The following is a 17,165-nucleotide window of genomic DNA, read 5'->3' as shown; positions in this document are numbered from 1 at the left end:
GGGCAAAGTGCATGGTAAGTCACTGGGCCTCTCTGAGCTCCAGCTTCCTCTTTGAAAATTGGGGTCACCTTGCTTGCAGGATTGGGACAGCATCCCAAGCTGGTGCTCACGAGTCTCCTTGTACAGAGTCCTGCACCCCAGGAGAGGTCAGAAAATGTCCTTTTCCTTTCCCTTTCCCACATCTTACTGGTCTCTTTGTTAATGACTTAAATGACATCTTTGATGTGTGTTCATTTATATTTGTATGACTCATGTTTTTATCTTTGAAAATGATATTTTACCATCCCCTTCCCTGATGATTCATAAATTACTAATTCTGATCAAGCCTTTGTCACCCATTCTCCATTGCTGATTTAATATTAAATTCTAAGTCTTTCACCATTCCCCACCCCACCACACACACACACTTCCCCTCCCCATCTGTACCTAAGATCCCCTGAACACCCAGAAAAAAAAAAATGTTTTTTGTGAGATGTGTGTTCTGCACTAAAAACATGTGCATCTGGGTATGGGGCCAGGGCTTGGACCCCCGAGATATGAAGCAATCTTTGAGACCAAACTGTAGGGATTGAATGAGGTAATGACCTCACAAGGTAAGAATATAATGAGTTGTCTATTCAGAGTCCAAGTTTTACACTGAATGCTGACTTCAGTTCAACTTAAAGAATTGCAAAGACCTCTTCCTCTGAGGACTTTCCTGGCATCCTCTTTCTATCAACAAGGAAGCTGGCACTAAGGGCTTGCAGGGTAGCCCTGGGCTAAGGACGGCCCATCTGAGACCAGTTATAGATTTGCCAGCATTCTTTCCAATGTCTGTTCCTTTGGGGCTTCATGTCTGGCTGCAGCAAGCCATCTGTGGCCTTTGCTGGATAAGAACCTGAGGTTCCTGGAAGCCTTGGCCAGGAGACATGGCAAGGCTGCATCGTGGGTGGCAAGCGTCAGATTATCCCCGGGTGCCCCCTTAACATAATTTCTTTTACAGACTCCTACGGGGACCTAAAGGAGGGATTGGCTCAAGGAAGGAGAGCTTCTGCTCTAGATAGCTACCAGAATCATTCAACATGCCCTGAAATAAGTCTCTGAAATACGGTGAGACCCAGGGGACTGTGATCACAGGCTCCTCTCAAGACCACTGCCACCCCAAGTGTGGCCCAGGCCTCGCTGTGCTGGTATCACCCGGGAGCTTGCTCAGGCCCAAGGCTAGACTTGTTGAATCAGAGTGTGTGGGTTACAAGACTTGCTAGTGGTTCATATGCATTCCAGAGTCTGGAAGGTCTGGGGTGATGGAGGTCACTCTACCTGGGAATGACCGAGTCGGTGAATCTTGTTACCTTGGACTGTGGCCCAGCCACTTCTACCTCTCAGGGCCCGTTTCCCCATCTGTAAAAGGACAATAACTTCTGTGCCATAGGGCCATGGAGAGATCCAAGGGATGTGAAAGCACTGACTGGCATTGCCCCATAATTTGTTTAAAGGTCAAGAGAACCCCGAGGAAATTCTGGTGTGGGATGGGGTTGGTACATCCTGTGGGAATGGGCAGATGAAAGGAAGGCCCATCCCAAGTTGCTTTTCTGGTCTTTACCCAGACAAATGAGTGCTTACTACAAGCAGGGCACATTCTCTTTTTACAGTGGACCCAAACTGGGGACCCAGGCCCAGAGTGGCTAGGGCTGGGCATGGGGCTGACCCAGAAGGCCCTTTCACTGGTCACTTGGCCAACAGCAGAGAAGTCAGCCCCATGCCCAACCCTTGATTCTGGAGCTTTCTCTGGAACCAGATGGTTTTGTTTTGGGGCACCACATATCAGACTTCCTTCCTTGAGGGTCCTGAGGATGAAATGGCATCTTGGTGCTTGACAGACACAGGGAATGAGGGGGCAGAATGAAATCAGTTTAATAGCATAGCAACACTTTAGGACCAGGCGTCACAGATGAGGACAATGTTTTGTCTTCCATTTGTACAATTCTGGTGAGATGTGAGGTTGCACTGGAAAATCTTACAGACATGTTTTTCACATTGAAAACTTAATAAATACTTAAAATGTCAGACTTCAGAGACAATGAGTTATGAGTGTGAATGTTTTCTTATTCTGCCTCCTCTGAGCCCGGAGGTCGTTTCCTGGTGTGCTGACAAAGGCGGGGTCCCTTAGGAGGGGTATTCATACTCCTCAGCACTGCGCCGACCAAAATCCATCCAGCCCATGTAATCCCGGTCGCTTATCCTGTGACTGGGGTCCAGGCCCTGCAGGTTCTTAATGACAGACATTCGGCCAGAAGGAGCTATAAGGCGCAAGGGAAAAGGAAAGGCCATTATATTTAAGAGCATCGCTAATTCAATCTGTAAAGGAGAACAATGAGAAAAGCCAGACAATATGTAACATGCACCTTCTTAAAGGTATCAAGGAGCCATCGAGTAGTGGGCTTGCTGGACCAAAATCTAAGAGAAGGACCCAGGTCTGGGAGGGTAATATTGACTAGTGAGGGGTATGACTTCCAATCTGTAAGGATTTCAGAGAATTTACCAACTGTGGGACCTGCCTTGGTTTCCCTACTCCTGGGGTGGGGAATGGTTTCTCTTATGTAGCTGGTCCTTAGCAGATGCGAAGCAAGGTTCCTTGGTACTTACCCATTTCTAAAGTTCACCCCTTAAGATCTCAAGCATACCTGAGTACTCTTGTTAAGGTCACAGAAGTACAATATACAATATTTTGATGTTGAATGGTTTTTAAAAAATGAGTCAAGTCCCAATGCTAGGCAAATACTATTTAGAAATTAATTTGAGAACTACTTTCTTTTTAGAAAGTGATATTGAGAAAAAGGCACCCTGTCAGATCAAAATCTTGTGTCAGTAACACTCAGTGAAGACTGGCAGAGAGATAATAAGGGGGTTATTTCATTTATCCCTTTTGGCCAAAATGCAAGAACTGAATGAGCAACGGGCCTTGGGGATGGGAGTGAAATCCTCAGGAGCAGGATGATTTTCATGTGTAATTGACATTGAGGAAGCAGAGACATGAAGAAGCAGTTTCTTTGGGGACATGTGACACAGTCCTGACCCATAGATCACAGACTGTGGCCTTCTGGATATGATATCAGTATCGTGCCTTCTTCTGTGCAAGCTAAAAGACAAGAAAGATCCCTCAGGGACCTCGAAGGGCAAAGCCCAGGGGACTCTAAGAGCAGAGTGGTGGGGGATCGCTCCATGGGGCCACTGTGTCCCCACTGCTTGTGATGTTGTCATTCAGCCCTTCTGTCTGAGGCTGCCCTTGCCAGCTCCTGCCCACAGGCAGCAAAGAGTCAGACCATGGCTAATTGATTGCGAAACGAGCTTGCAGGAGCAGTTCCTCTGTCTTATTGGATGACCAGGTAAAGCCAGCTACATTAAAAACCAGAAAAAATTATACAGAGCCATGTCCCTAACCGTTCTTCTCCCCCAACCCCTACCTCAATCACTTCCCAGCCTCGGAATTCAGAGTCACCCCAGCACCTTCCAGCCCCTTCACAGGTATCTCCAGCCTATGCAAAAGGCTAACAGAGCTGGCTGTTTAATTGTTCGGTGTTTTTCAGGTGAACTATTAGTCCTCGCATTGAAAGAAAACCTTGCAGATCCAGTTACTTGTACATGGTTAACAGAAGTATGGCCCATCCTTCTGTCTGCTGCTGCTGAATGCCCCCATCAAAGGCTGGGCACAGCTCCAAGTTCCAGTTAATGAAGGCAAAGTGGCAGCTTCCATGTGTGCAAGCAGCCTCGGTTGTGGGGGGGCAGGGCTGGGGAGGGGACCACATTTTCAGTCCCAGTAGCTGTGCTGTTTACGCATCTCAGTTCCCCCACACTGTGCTCATTTACCAGGGTCCCTGCTCACTTCCCCACAGTGACACGAGGTAGGAAATCCAACTGGTTTACAGAATTGAATGGAAGGGCCTGGCTCCTTTAAACTTTGAAACCCCGAATGGGCAGTAAAGCTGGGAAGCTGAATGGCTCCCAGACCTTCAGGCGAGGGCAGGGCTGGAACAGACTATGAGGTGAGCAAAGTCATGTAGGTTACACATTCTCTTAGAGCCCTGGCTGCCACAGGGACAAAGGGACTCACTAAGTAGGGCTTCCTTGAGGACCAGGAGACAGTATGGATGTTACTGATATAAGCATGAGAGCTTCGTGGGCTGTTGGGTAGGTCTAAGCTAGATGTCTCCTGTCCCCAACAGAACTGCTTCCCCTCCCTCACTGAAAACTCTGCACGCAGTTCCTGATGGTAAACTCTTGAGCACTCCTCAAGGACTACATGACTGTGTTTAGAATCTTTAAGCCTAAGTACTATACTTGAGGAGATATCCAAGATGTTCTCAAAATAGTCAAAGAAACAGTATGGGGATAAATATTTCCTTCTGGCTCGTATTTGTCAAAGAGAAGAGTGCGATTGTTTTCTACCTAGAGCTCATCGTGGGTGTTGGCAGCTAAAGTACCCAGGGCTGCCATTCCCACGTGGGCTTGTTGGGCACGACATTCTACAGGCAAAGGGAGAAGGTGGCTGAGAAGAGATGCTAGGAAGAAACTTCCAGCTAAGATTTGTAGCACAACGCCACTGTCAAGTGTCCATTCAGGGGAAATAGTTTGGTAACTGGCTTCTTTCCCAGACCTGTTTCTGGTGGCTCTTTCCTGAATGTGGGGAGGCGGTTCCAGATTACGGCTCTCTGAAAAACCTGTGATATTTCAGACTGGTCTGGCTGAAATTCAACCTACATCCAAGGACAGATATTAAATTACTTTGAGACAATCAATAGGAACTCCAAAAGTTTTCAGACTTTCTCTGTCATCTGGCTAGTAGTTCCACATCTCTCAATTTAATTAGCCAGAAAGCAAAGCGAAGATGGTAGCTGGGACAATTTCCCAAACAGAGGACAAAATGTAACAAATCATCTTCTGTTGTGGTTCTTTTTCCTTCTTTTTGCCCTGGTCAAAAAGCTCCGATCTTATCTTCATATAAAACCTTCATATGAAAGCCGCGCCCATCGTTTTCTCCTTGTCTAGTCAAGCCATAAGCTAAGGTTCAAATCTAGGCCCTGGCACATGGGAGGAAGAGAGCCTCCTGGGAAAGGAGCCACCCTCTGCCCTCTACCCTTCCCAGCAGCGTATTTTGTTTGGTTGGTTTTTTTGCGGTTTACTGTCCAGCTGCATTGGTCCAGCTTAGCACACGGCCCCATAGCTGGTGTGTGACAGCAGTGTCCCTGTGGATCAAGTTGGTAGAAAAAAATTACCCCAGTCACAATCATGGTTCCGAAGGCCACTACAGACGCACTAGCCTCTCTCTGAATCACACAAAGAGCTAGAAGGGACCTAAGGGAACTCTAGCCTCACCCCTGCTTTACAGATGAGGCAGGCCCAGGAAAGGGTTCGGGCTGTCACTATGTCACCCAGCTAGTGAGCCACCGAATCACCTTATTCCTGGAGACAGACTTTGATGCTGAGAAACCTGGCTTGTGCCCACTCCTGCTGCAACTGGGACCATGTCTCCAACAGCAAAATAAGAACAAACAGGTCTCCTGAGTAATCATTTTCAATCATGGCCAAGGAGAACTCAAAACTGCTACTGATTCTTTCCACCTGTTACACTCTTTGGTGAAAACTGACATTGTCACTGCTTTTTCAACTGTCTAGCCGTCAGGACTCAAGAGCATTCTTGGTATCGATTCCTTCCTGCTAGGGGTTTCCCAGTGTCACTATCTGGGTGGCTCCTGGCTCTTCGGCATTTACAGGGTTAGGTAGGTAGTAGATCGGCAAACCCTTCTAGAGTCATTATCGGTCATTATCTTTTTTTTTAAATTTTTTATTTTTTATAAACATATATTTTTATCTCCAGGGGTACAGGTCATTATCTTTTAATGTCTTTATAATATGGCGTTGAACTTAACAGCAACACATGCCAAACACTAGTTTCAAAAAAGCTTTTTAAAAAAGGTTTTCCTTCATGAATTGAATCCTCCACCCTCAGTTGCTACAAAGGACGTCCAGAAAACTGCACTGTCCTGGCCACAGCGCAATTCAGGGCGGGGTGCAAGTGGGGGTGGGAAGAAAGGGAAAATCTTTAGTTTAACGTGTCGCCTTGCGTGTCCTTCCCAGGGGTTACTGCCCTTCATCAGCCAGACGCTAGGGAAGAGGGTCAGGATTGGAAGGCCCGCAACGGATCAGAAGCGAGGGGAAGGACCCTACAGATGAATGAACATCCGTACCTTTCCGGGCCTGCTGGATGTACCTGGCCAGCAGTGCTCCCAGATGCGCTCGGGGCTCGCCATCCACCTTCTGCACGGCCCTCAGCTGCCTCCGGGGCGCCTCCTCCTCCTGCTGCGCCCCTGGGCCCACCCGGTCGGTAGCAGGTACGGGCTGCGCCAGGGCGCCCGCCGCCAGTACCGCCAGCAGCACGCACAGGCACACGCCGCGGTTCATGGCTGCGGAGAGCAAAGGGGAGGGGACGTGAACGACTGGTGGCGGGGGCATCGCAGGCTCTTGCGGAGGCTTGGGGCAACTGGGGTACGGAAAAGGGGGCTCCGTCCAAACGCGCGGGGCCCCAGGCCCGCCACACTGGTGCACATAGGAGGGCTAACCAGGCGCCGACGTAAGCCAAGAGGCCACAGCCCGCGTGTCTGGGCACATCCCGTTTGTCTTTTGGGTGAACCACACTCGGTGCCCCAGGGAAACGGACTGAGACCCTGTCTTCTACCCTGGCTAGCATAAGAAATGTCTTCTGTTTTCCTTTTGTTTCAGAAAGTGTTGTTAGAGCGTCTGTCTTCTAACTGAAAGCAAGAGATTAAAGCTGGGAAAATATCTTAAAGAGAAGACTCCCTGGGAGAAATGAGACCCTGGATGCCAAGAAGCTTTCCATGGGGGAATTAAAGGGAGAAAAAGGAGAAGCACAGCTTAAAATGAGGGGACAAAAAAGAAAAGCCATATTTATAAAGTTTCTTTAAGGTGCATATGGGAACTGGCAATAAACTACTATGCAAAATACAGGAAGGGTTTTTAAAAATCCGAAATATGCGCTCAGTCTTCTGTCCTTGGCAAAGCGCCGCCGTCTTTTAGATCCACCAGCAGATACAACACCGGCACGTTTCTATCCCTAAAGCCTTGAATTTTTCTGCATATTTTAGAAAATGAATTTCAATCTTAAAACCCCTTGATAGTTTATTTGCAGAGATTGGAAAGGACACTGCACCTGTGTGTAACATCTAGCAAATCCCAATTTGCATGCTAATCTTCGCAAATAGATATGCCAGCATTGCTTGTGGACCAGAACAAAGCAGGCGCTTGGAAGTCTTTCAAGCAGCTCTACCCACCCAGACCTCCCTGCTGTTTCTGACTTTAAGAAATGCCTTCCGAGCTGTCGGGAAGAAGACACAGAAAACAGAAAAATAAAACGAAAGGGGCACAAAACTGAAGACGGCATTCTCAAAGCAACTTGACACTTGGATTCCCCGCGGGGAACCTACCTTCAGAGTAGGACGCAGCGGGCTTCGCGTCTCTACGGAGTGGCGAGGGAGCAGAGCCAAGTTCAGGTGGGCCGGCAGGACGCTGCCTCTTAAATAGCCCCTCCCGGCGCTGTCAGCCAGTCATCTGTTTACTCAGCGTTGACGCAGACCGGCAGCAACACGTGCTCAGAGGGCGGCCACTAGGGCGACAACCGACTGAAGTGGCTCCTGGGAGAGAGGGGGCAATGGCCCAGTGGAGCGGGTTAACCCCTCGCAGGCGGGGTGTCCGGTGTCCAGCCCCCTTCTCTGTCTCTTCCTCTCCCAGCTCTGTCCTGCTCTTTCTCCCTTTCCAGGGTGGGAAACCTAGGTGTCGGGAATCTCCTTCAGGATGGAGAAGCTGCCCCAGTTTAGTCCGCCTTGGGGACTAGAGGGGCCGGAAATAAAACCGAGAGCAGGGTGGGGGGGGGCGGGGGTGACTGGACAGGGCTGGGTGTCAGCCAAGTGTAATTTGGAGATGGAGGGGGTGCTCCCCGCCCCCCAACATCCCAGGCAGCAATGGTTTGTTTGTTTTTGGACCAGTGAGTTGGCTTCTTGAGGGAGGAAGGGGGTCTTCACTTTCTTCTCCGCCCCATGAGAAGCTCTGGAGGTTCTCTCGGACTCGGAGGGCAGGTGTTCCGTGTCAGTGAAAGGGCTTCGGCTGCAGCAGGCTCTTGGAGTTCCAGGCTTCTGTTCACGCAGCTGTAAAGTGAGGATGACACCCCAGGACTTGGCTCAGAGTTTGGGAAAGGGCTGTTTTCCTCTGGGCCAAATTACTCCTGCTCGGGGAGCGTGCGGCTCCTGGTCGCCAAGTGGCGCCGGCGAGTGTCCCAAAGAGCCCTCCCTGGGCGTTCCCCTCCCTCTGTAGCATCCGCCCCTCCCATCTTCCTCCTGTGGCTGAGCTCTCACACCCCCGCCGGATCCCCGCTCCAGCGCGGGCTACACAGCTTTGGCTTGAGGACCTCGCCCTGGTCACTCACCACTCGCAAGGGCCAAGGGAGGCGCCGAGGCCGCCCTGCGTCCTTCCCTATGCCATCGCGCCTCTGGCTCCCGAGCAAGGCGACCCGTGCCAGTGTGCCGTAGTGGCCAAACCCATCTCGGCTCTGAGGCCGTTTGGGTGGGCGCTCGAGCCGGCCGCCTCTCCGCCAAAGGCACTGCCAATCTCATTTCACCGACGGCAAAGGGAAGCGCGAAGAGCTGCGCCTAGCCGAGGCTCCGCCACCTGTCCCTGGCCGCCTCGCGCGCGGAGCCTCCCAGCGCAAGACCTCCGGGCCGCATCCATGCCTCCTCCTGTCCCGGAACCCTCCATTCCTCCCCCTCCTTTCCCTCAAGAAGGATTTGGAAGTGCTTCCTTCAAAACTGGCACCACTACTCAGCAGTGGAGGTCTCCTGACGGCCGGAGCGAGAGGACTCTTGCGGGGTGGGGGGTAGGGTCGGGATCCGGGGTGGTCGAGGGAGCTTGGCTGGGAGCACGGCTGGTTGCATCCCCTTTTTTAAACTCTAGAGGCTGCTGTATTTCTGCAACCGACAAGCAACGTTTTTGAAACAGCGGCGCTTAAAATGTTTTCTGGTGGTTTTCCCACGAGGCTGCTAAGGGTTGTGCAGTTCAGCTGGAGAAACTAGTTGCATCTGTGACTGTGGCCAAGACATTTCTGGGAACATAAACTTGTTATAAAACAGAATCACCTCAAGGGCTTTTTCAAACAGCCCCAAAGATTCTGATTATGAAGTGGGCCCTAAGAATCTGCATTTTTAACAAGTGCCCCGGTGATGCGCCTGCTGGTGGTCCCCTGAACACACTTTGAGAACCGCTGCTATAGAATTTCCTTGTAGTAAGCCAGTGACTTAACGCCCTTCCTTCCATACATTTAGTTAATAAGTATTTGTTGAACACCTGCTTTGTGCCAGGCATTCGGGGTGCAGTATGGACAATGGTGACAATGAAATGAGGGAGCAGAAAAACCAAATTAACAGACACCCTCCCCCCAGTGATTGTGAGGTATTAGGGGGACTATCAGGGTGGAAGAGATGGGAGATGATCTCAGAGAAATGTGTGTGTGTGTGTGTGTGTGTGTGTGTGTGTGTGTGTTTAAGACTTATTTATTTGAGAGAGTGCACAAGTGAGTGGGGGCAGGGAGCAGAGAGAGAGGGACTCCAGGCTGAGTGCAGAGCCTGGGCAGGGAGCTCCATTCCAGGACCCTGAGATCATGACCTGAGCCAAAATCAAAAGTCAGTTGATCAACCTACTGAACCACCCAAATGCCCCCAGAGAAATGTTTTTTTCTTTTTTTGGGGGGGGGGCGTGAAGGAATGGGACTCTGATTTTAGAAAGATGAGTCTGGTTGTGATGTGCAAGGTGTTCCCAGTGGGGAGAGGTTGTAAGCCATGATCCGCTGGGAGGGCCAGGAGGGATCAAGATGGATTTACACTGAGGATTATAATGCATTATGAAGCCCATTAGTTGTTATGAATCGTACTGAACATTATGAAACTAAAGTGTTCATCAGAGATAATTCGGAAAATCAGTAAAAGTAGAAAAAGAAGAAAAATTCCATCATCTGGTGACAGCCACTATTAACCTCTTGGTGTCTGAGAAAACTGTAGGGGCGATGAAAACTAGGTGACTGAGGCTGACCTTGAGGCTTCATATTGTGAGACAAGGGGGTAGGTGGAGCATTCCCCAAGACCCGGCAGGTGTGAGGGCAGGTTTAGGGTATGGGCATGAGGTAGGTAATGAGTGCTTGGTTGTGCATGGGTGGGTTGAGCTCATTGCTTGTGCATGGGTGGTCTAGGAGCAGGTTGAGAATGAGCCCTGAGCTCAGGACAGAAGCACTGGAGGTGTGGACCAGAGTCTTTGGGGGCAGGGGGAGATGGCTTCTAGCCTGGGAGTTATGGGGGGGGTGCCTAGAAGGACAGGCAGAATAGGCACACCCTGAGGAATGAGAGCAAGAAGGTGAGTGGAGAAGAGGGAGTTAGTAAAGAACCAAATAAGGAGTGGCCAAGACACCAGAGTAAAAATGCCTTATATAAGGAGAAGCGACAAGGATTATCAGAAGCTGAAAGAAGGACTCTTGCAGGAGACCTTTATAACTTGCAATAAAGTTGTAGCCACTTCACCCCCTAGGAACGGGATTCTGAGCAGATTCTGAGCAGGGATATGGGAAAATAAAAACTTAAAAGGTGTCTGAACTCCATGACCATAGTAATGAGTCTTCCTTCTTAATAGGTCAGAGGGTACTAATAACTCTGACCATGTCTAAAGCAAGATGGGCCTGGGACCCCACTTTTCCTGTTAAGTCATATGCATATCTGCATTAAGGAGAATCCATTTATTCATTAAAAGATTCTTACTTAATACCTCTTAAGGCAGATGCTTTTGGTGCCCTTCACCAGAGCTCCATGTCCCACCTCTGGCTCTAGCTGGGTTTGGACTGGGCAGTTTTGAGCATTCAGACAGTGTTTCCATTTCAAGTTTCTAAAGCACCCCTCTGCAGTTCTCTGCCTCAAAGCTCAGCCCTAGCAGATGTTTAGTCTGGAAGTGTAAAGGTCTTAACATCCCAGAGGACAACCCTCAACCAGTGGGGATAGGAGCCCATTTCCTGTTCTCTGTATGGACCATCCCCAGAAGTTTCTGGAGTCTTCTTAAAGTTCCTTTGCCTCCAGCAATAGCCTTGATAACCTCCCTTTAGTTGACTTTCCCTTCCTTTTTTAAAGATTTTTTTATTATTTGAGAGAGAGAGAGAGAGTACAAGCAGGGGGAGTAAGAGGGGGACAGGAATAGTAAAGGGAGAGGGAGAAGCAACTTCATGCTGAGCAGGGAGCCCAATATGGGGCTCAATCCCAGGAACCCAGGATCATGACCTGAGCCAAAGGCAGACACTTAACCGACTGAGCCACCCAGGAGCCTCTAGTTGACTTTTCCTCCTCTCCAGCCTTATTCCTCTCATTCCTCACTTCTTGTATCTGGGGTCATCTCTCAAATAAACCACTTGCCCCCAAAGTTTTCTCTCATTTCAGGATAATCCTACTGATAGCATCAACTGTCCATTAAGCACCATTGGGATAAAACAGGGAGCAAGACAGACAAAATCCCTCTGCCCCATGGTGCTTCCATTCTAATGGGGGAGATGGGTAATAAACAAGAAAAATACTTGTGTATGCGGTAGGTCATCAATGGGCACAAATGATTCTAAGAGAAGTAGATCAGGTAGATGGTGTGGGCAGAAGATTTGCAGGAACATATGCAAACCTTTGCTTGAGGTCTGTTTAGGCTCTTTGATATGTAGACCTCACTATGTATATTAAGGAGCAGTGGTTTTGCTTTTCAGTACAAATAAACACAGGGAAGTTGTAATGAGATTTTATCCCATTTGGAGGACTTTTGTATTTCATGGAGTGTGAAATGTTAATTAACTGTTATCCTAAGCCCATCCTCTTGTCTCAGAAAAAGAAAAAGAAAGGGCAGGGCCCAGAACTGCCCATGATGTGGAAGTTCCTTCACATCATGCAGGAGGCTAGAAGCATGACAACCATATTCAGAAGTGGCATTTGATAGGGAGTAGTGGTGAGAGGAAGCTTGTGACTGGTTTTAGAAGCTAGACATTTCCATCTGATTATGGTGAAATAATTAAGTTAAGTTCCATTTAGAGCTGGGGAGGCATACCCAAAGAGTAGTCCTTGCAACAGAGGCAATTGTTGCAATGTAGGATTTTTAGCCATGGAAGGTTATCTCAAAGACATATAATAAAAGTAGAAAAAAAATAGAAAAAAAGTAGAAAACTTACTTGAATTTCCAAAAGTGTACAAGAGCCTCCTAGTTTATTATTCACAGAATGTAAACTTGTTACAAGCAATTCCCCTTTAAAGGAGGTCAGGATTGGTTCAACATCTGCAAATCAATCAATGTGATACAATGCATTAATAAAAGAAAGAACAAGAACCATATGATACTCTCAATAGATGCTGAAAAAGCATTTGACAGCATTCTTTCTTGATCAAAACTTTTCATAGTGTAGGGATAGAAGGTACATACCTCAATATAATCAAAGCCATCTATGAAAAACACACAGTGTTTTTCTCAATGGGGAGAAACTGAATGCTTTCCCCGAATGTCAGGAACAGTATCACCACTGTCCACCATCACCACTGCTATTCAACATAGTACTAGAAGTCCTAGCCTCAGCAATCAGACAATAAAAAGAAATAAAAGGCATCTGAATTAGCAAAGAAGAAGTCAAATTCTCACTCTTTGCAGATGATATGATACTTTATGTGGAAAACTCAAAAGATTCCACTCCTAAACTGCTAGACCTCATACAGGAATTCAGTAAAGTGTCAGGATATAAAATCAATGTACAGAAATCAGTGACATTTCTATACACCAACAGCAAGAGAGAAGAAAGAGAAATTAAGGATTAAATCCTATTTACAATTGCACCCAAAACCATAAGATATCTAGGAATAATTCTAACCAAAGAGGCAAAGAAACTATACTCAGAAAACTATAGAATACTCATGAGAGAAATTGAGGGAGACATGAAGAAATGGAAAAGCATTCCATGCTCATGGATTGGAAGAACAAATATTGTGAAAATGTCTATTCTACCTAGAGCAATCTACACATTTAGTGCAATCCTCATCAAGATACCATCAACATTTTTCAAAGAAATGGAACAAATAATCCTAAAATTTTTACGAAACCAGAAAAGACCCCAAATAGCCAGAGGAATATTGAAAAAGAAAACCAAAGCTGGCATCATCACAATTCCAGACTTCAAGCTCTATTATATTGTAATCATCAAGACATTATGGTACTGGCACAAAACAAGACACATAGATGAGTGGAACAGAATAGAGAGCCCAAAAATGGACCCTCAACTCTATGGTCATCTGATCTTCAACAAAGCAGGAAAGAATGTCCAATGGAAAAAAGACAGCCTCTTCCACAAATGGTGTTGGGAAAATTGGACAGCCACATGGAGAAGAAACTGAACCATTTCCTTATATCACACACAAAAATAGACTCAAAATGGATAATAAGTGACAGACAAAAATCCAAAATGGATAACAAATGACAGACAAAAATCTATCAAAATCCTTGAGGAGAACACAGACAGCAACCTTTTTGATCTCAGCTGCAGCAAGTTCTTCCTAGAAACATTGCCAAATGCAAGGGAAGCAAGGGCAAAATGAACTATTGGGACTTCATCAAGATCAAAAGCTTTTGCACAGCAAAGAAAACAGTGAACAAAACCAAAAGACAACCAACAAAATGGGAGAGTATATTTGCAAATGACATATCAGATAAAGGGCTAGTATACAGAATCTATAAAGAACTTACCAAACTCAACACCCAAAGAACAAATAATCTAGTCAAGAAATGGTCAGAAGACATGAATGGACATTTCTGCAAAGAAGACATCCAAATGGTCAACAGACACATGAAAAAGTGCTCAGCATCACTAGACATCAGGGAAATACAAATCAAAACCACTGTGAGATACCACCTCACACCTGTCAGAATGGCTAAAATTAAGTCAGGAAATGACAGATGCTGGCGAGGATGCAGAAAAAGGGGAACCCTTCTACACTGTTGGGAACGCAAGCTGGTATAGCCACTCTGGAAAACAGTATGGAGGTTCCTCAAAAAGTTGAAAATAGAGCTACCCTATGACCTAGCAATTGCACTACTGGATATTTACCCCAAGGATACAAATGTAGTGATCTGAAGGGGCACGTGCATCCGAATGTTTATAGCAGCAATGTCCACAATAGCCAAACTATGGAAAAGAGCCTGGATGTCCATCAATAGATGAATGGATAAAGAAGATGTGGTATATATACATGATAGCATATTATGCAGCCATTAAAAACCCTGAATTCTTGCCATTTGCAGCGACATGGATGGAACTAGAGGGTATTACACTAGGAGAAATAAGTCAATCAGAGAAAGTTAAGTATCATATGATCTCATTGATGTGAGGGATTTGAGAACCAAGATAGAGGATCATAGGGGAAGGGAGGGAAAAATGAAACAGGATGAAATCAGAGAGGGAGACAAACCATAAGAGACTCAATCTCAGGAAACAAACTGAGGGTTGCTGGAGGGGAGAAGGGTGGGAGGAGTGGAGGGAGCTGGGTGATGGACATTGGGGAGGGTATGTGCTATGATGAGAAAAAAATAGAAAAAGAAAGAAAGAAAAGGTAAGAAAAGAGAAGATAGGAAGGAAGAAAGAAAGAAAAAAAGAAAGAAAGAAAGAAAGAATGAAAGAAAGAAAAAAGAAAGAAAGAGAAAGATTGATTGGTCAGGAGACTATTTGCTCTGATTAAAAATGTGTTGGTTTGAAGGCCTCTTTTTTGGATCTTGAGTTTCTTTCCCTTGAACATGTATTAGAAATGCCATTATTTGTCCTGGCACTTTTCAAAGGCCCACAGAGCCAATGTTTCTGCTATCACCTGGGGACGATTTGATTGAAAAGAGGAAAGTAGCTGTGGTCCTTGTGAACAGTGCTTCATTTCCTTAATGATGAGTTCCCTTAGAATGTCTTGTCTTAGTTTCAGTGCTTGCAAAGGCAGGGCTGAGACAAGCACCTGGGAGCAGGGAGTTTACTTGGGAGTGACCTCAAGGAAGCAGGAGTGAGGGGGCAGGAGAGAGAGGACAATCAAATGTATGCTGATGAGCAGGTTCATGTTGTGGGGACAGTTCCACTGGGGTCTCTGTGAGATACCTAGTGGACCATGCTTCATAACTAGCCTACCTGAGGCTGGGGAGAGAGCCTGGGGCATATTCCCACAAGCGCCCATTTCCCACTGGTTGAGGGCTGTTCCAGGGATGTCAGCTCCCTCTTCACTTCTGTATAGACCTTCCTCAACTGTAGGGCCAGAGAAGGTTCTCAGGTAGACAACAGAGAAGCTGATGGTTGAGATGGGAATAGTTACCACAGAGCCCAGGGGACTAGCTGGGTTTCTATAAAGCTGGGTTCTATAAAATACCATGCATAGACAGGGTGGCTTAAACAATACACATTTATTTCTCACAGCCTGGAGGCTGAGAATACCCAAGTCAGGGGGCCCTCATGGTCGGGCATCTGGTGAGAGCCCTTCACCTCTCACATGGTAGAGAGAGCTCTATGATTTTGTTCTTGTTAGGGCACCAGTTACATCATGAGTACCTCACCCACATGACCTCACCCACATGACCTAATTACCTTCAAAGGTCCAACCTCCTAATACCATCACATTGGGGGTTAGGGCACCCACCTATGAATTTTGGGAGGACACAAACGTTGAGCCCACACCACACTGCAACATACCTGCATGGAAAAACGGGGGGAAATCCCCTTTCATTGGCATTTCTATAAGGTTAGTGGAATCCCTTGATATGGGGAGGAAGGACCTCTCATCACAAACTCCAATACCACCAGGTGAGTGAAACAGGCTGTGGGTAAGAAGAGCAACAGCAACATCACAATGAAAAATGTCAAATGAGGCTTTTGGGGCAGTAGTTAATCCCACTGGGGAATGCTCAGGGTGAGTGCAGAACTTGTACTTCAAATTTCTCTTAGCTGAATGGATGAGGGAGCTGGGGTATTTATACACAACTCCCGTCGGTCACTGGTCAAGGGTGGTTCCTGGAAGAGGGACATTAATTCCCTAGTGTTCCTGGCCCACTTGGTATGTGGGCCAGAAGGGTTTCTAGCTCCCATGTGAACTCCTTAGGGGAACAGCTGCAGCTGCTGGTTTTGGAAGCTGGGCCCACAGGCACTATTAAGGTCAAGCCCAAGGTGTGATAGGTGGGGCAGGGACACTGCCAATTTACTTCTCTAACACTTTGCTGACACTCAATGTTAGAGCTTCAATTACAGGTTAATTATGACAGTTTTCCTTACTCTTGGCCAGTGACCTCCCCTATCGTTTATTGCAGTCATTGAATAGAATTCATCACACACACTCGCTGATCTTTTCCCCAACTTGCACAGTCCACAGCCCTAGAGGTCCCACCGTCCCCTTCGGTTAAGACAGGCAACACCCCCTTCCCTTTCCGCTGGGGTCAGAGCCCTTCCCCCCTCTTTCTGCACAGAGATTTTGTCTCGCAATCACGTCCTCTGTCCCACCAGTTACTCCCTGTATTGGTCATTCCCTTCAGCACAAAACATTATTCAGTTGTTTTTCGGCTTTAATAAAACAATCCTCCTAAGTGCACCCCCCCCCCATTTTTTTTTTTTTTTTTTTTTCGGCAGAGGCCGTGTCCCCGCCGCTGCTCCCGTTCCCCTTCAGGCGCCATATTTCACCTGATTTCCTACAACAGTGCTTGGTACCTAGCAGTTGCTCAATAAATCTGTTGACTGACCTCTTCATCTGTCTGAATGTCTCATCTGCCAGAGGACAGGAGCTGTGACTTCTGTGCTGGGCGCACGCTAAGTAATCAATAAGCATTTACTGAGTAAGCAACTCCTAGTGCAATAGATTGGATATACAAGGTATTTGGTGGTGAGTGACAAGCCATTGGGTGCCCCTTGGCTGGGTTACTGACTCCCAAATTGTCACAAGAATTATTTTCAGCACCATTTCTTTTTGCCAGGGATATAAGAGCTATGAGAAATAGGAGGTCGCCTCATGAATGGATAATAGGAATGAAGAGAGGTCAGTTCCCAGACATTGATCCAAAGCAGA

At 47.1% G+C, this 17,165-nt stretch overlaps 1 protein-coding gene across 1 annotated transcript; it reads right to left on the bottom strand.

The window, feature by feature from the left end:
• Positions 1–1,869: 1,869 nt before the first annotated feature.
• On the bottom strand, positions 1,870–8,290 carry CCK (cholecystokinin). Its single transcript, XM_082698306.1, has 3 exons — positions 7,479–8,290; positions 6,225–6,440; positions 1,870–2,279 (listed from the first exon to the last, which is right to left on the bottom strand). The coding sequence occupies exons 2-3, from the start codon at positions 6,436–6,438 to the stop codon at positions 2,146–2,148; spliced, it is 348 nt and encodes a 115-aa protein (XP_082554432.1). The 5' UTR covers positions 6,439–6,440; positions 7,479–8,290; the 3' UTR covers positions 1,870–2,145.
• Between the last annotated feature and the right edge of the window lie 8,875 nt (positions 8,291–17,165).

Source organism: Mustela nivalis, assembly GCF_964662115.1.
Source record: "Mustela nivalis genome assembly, chromosome: 1".
Lineage (NCBI taxonomy): Eukaryota > Metazoa > Chordata > Mammalia > Carnivora > Mustelidae > Mustela > Mustela nivalis.
The sequence above is the reverse complement of the archived record's forward strand: the minus strand, read 5'-3'. Positions and strand labels throughout refer to the sequence as shown.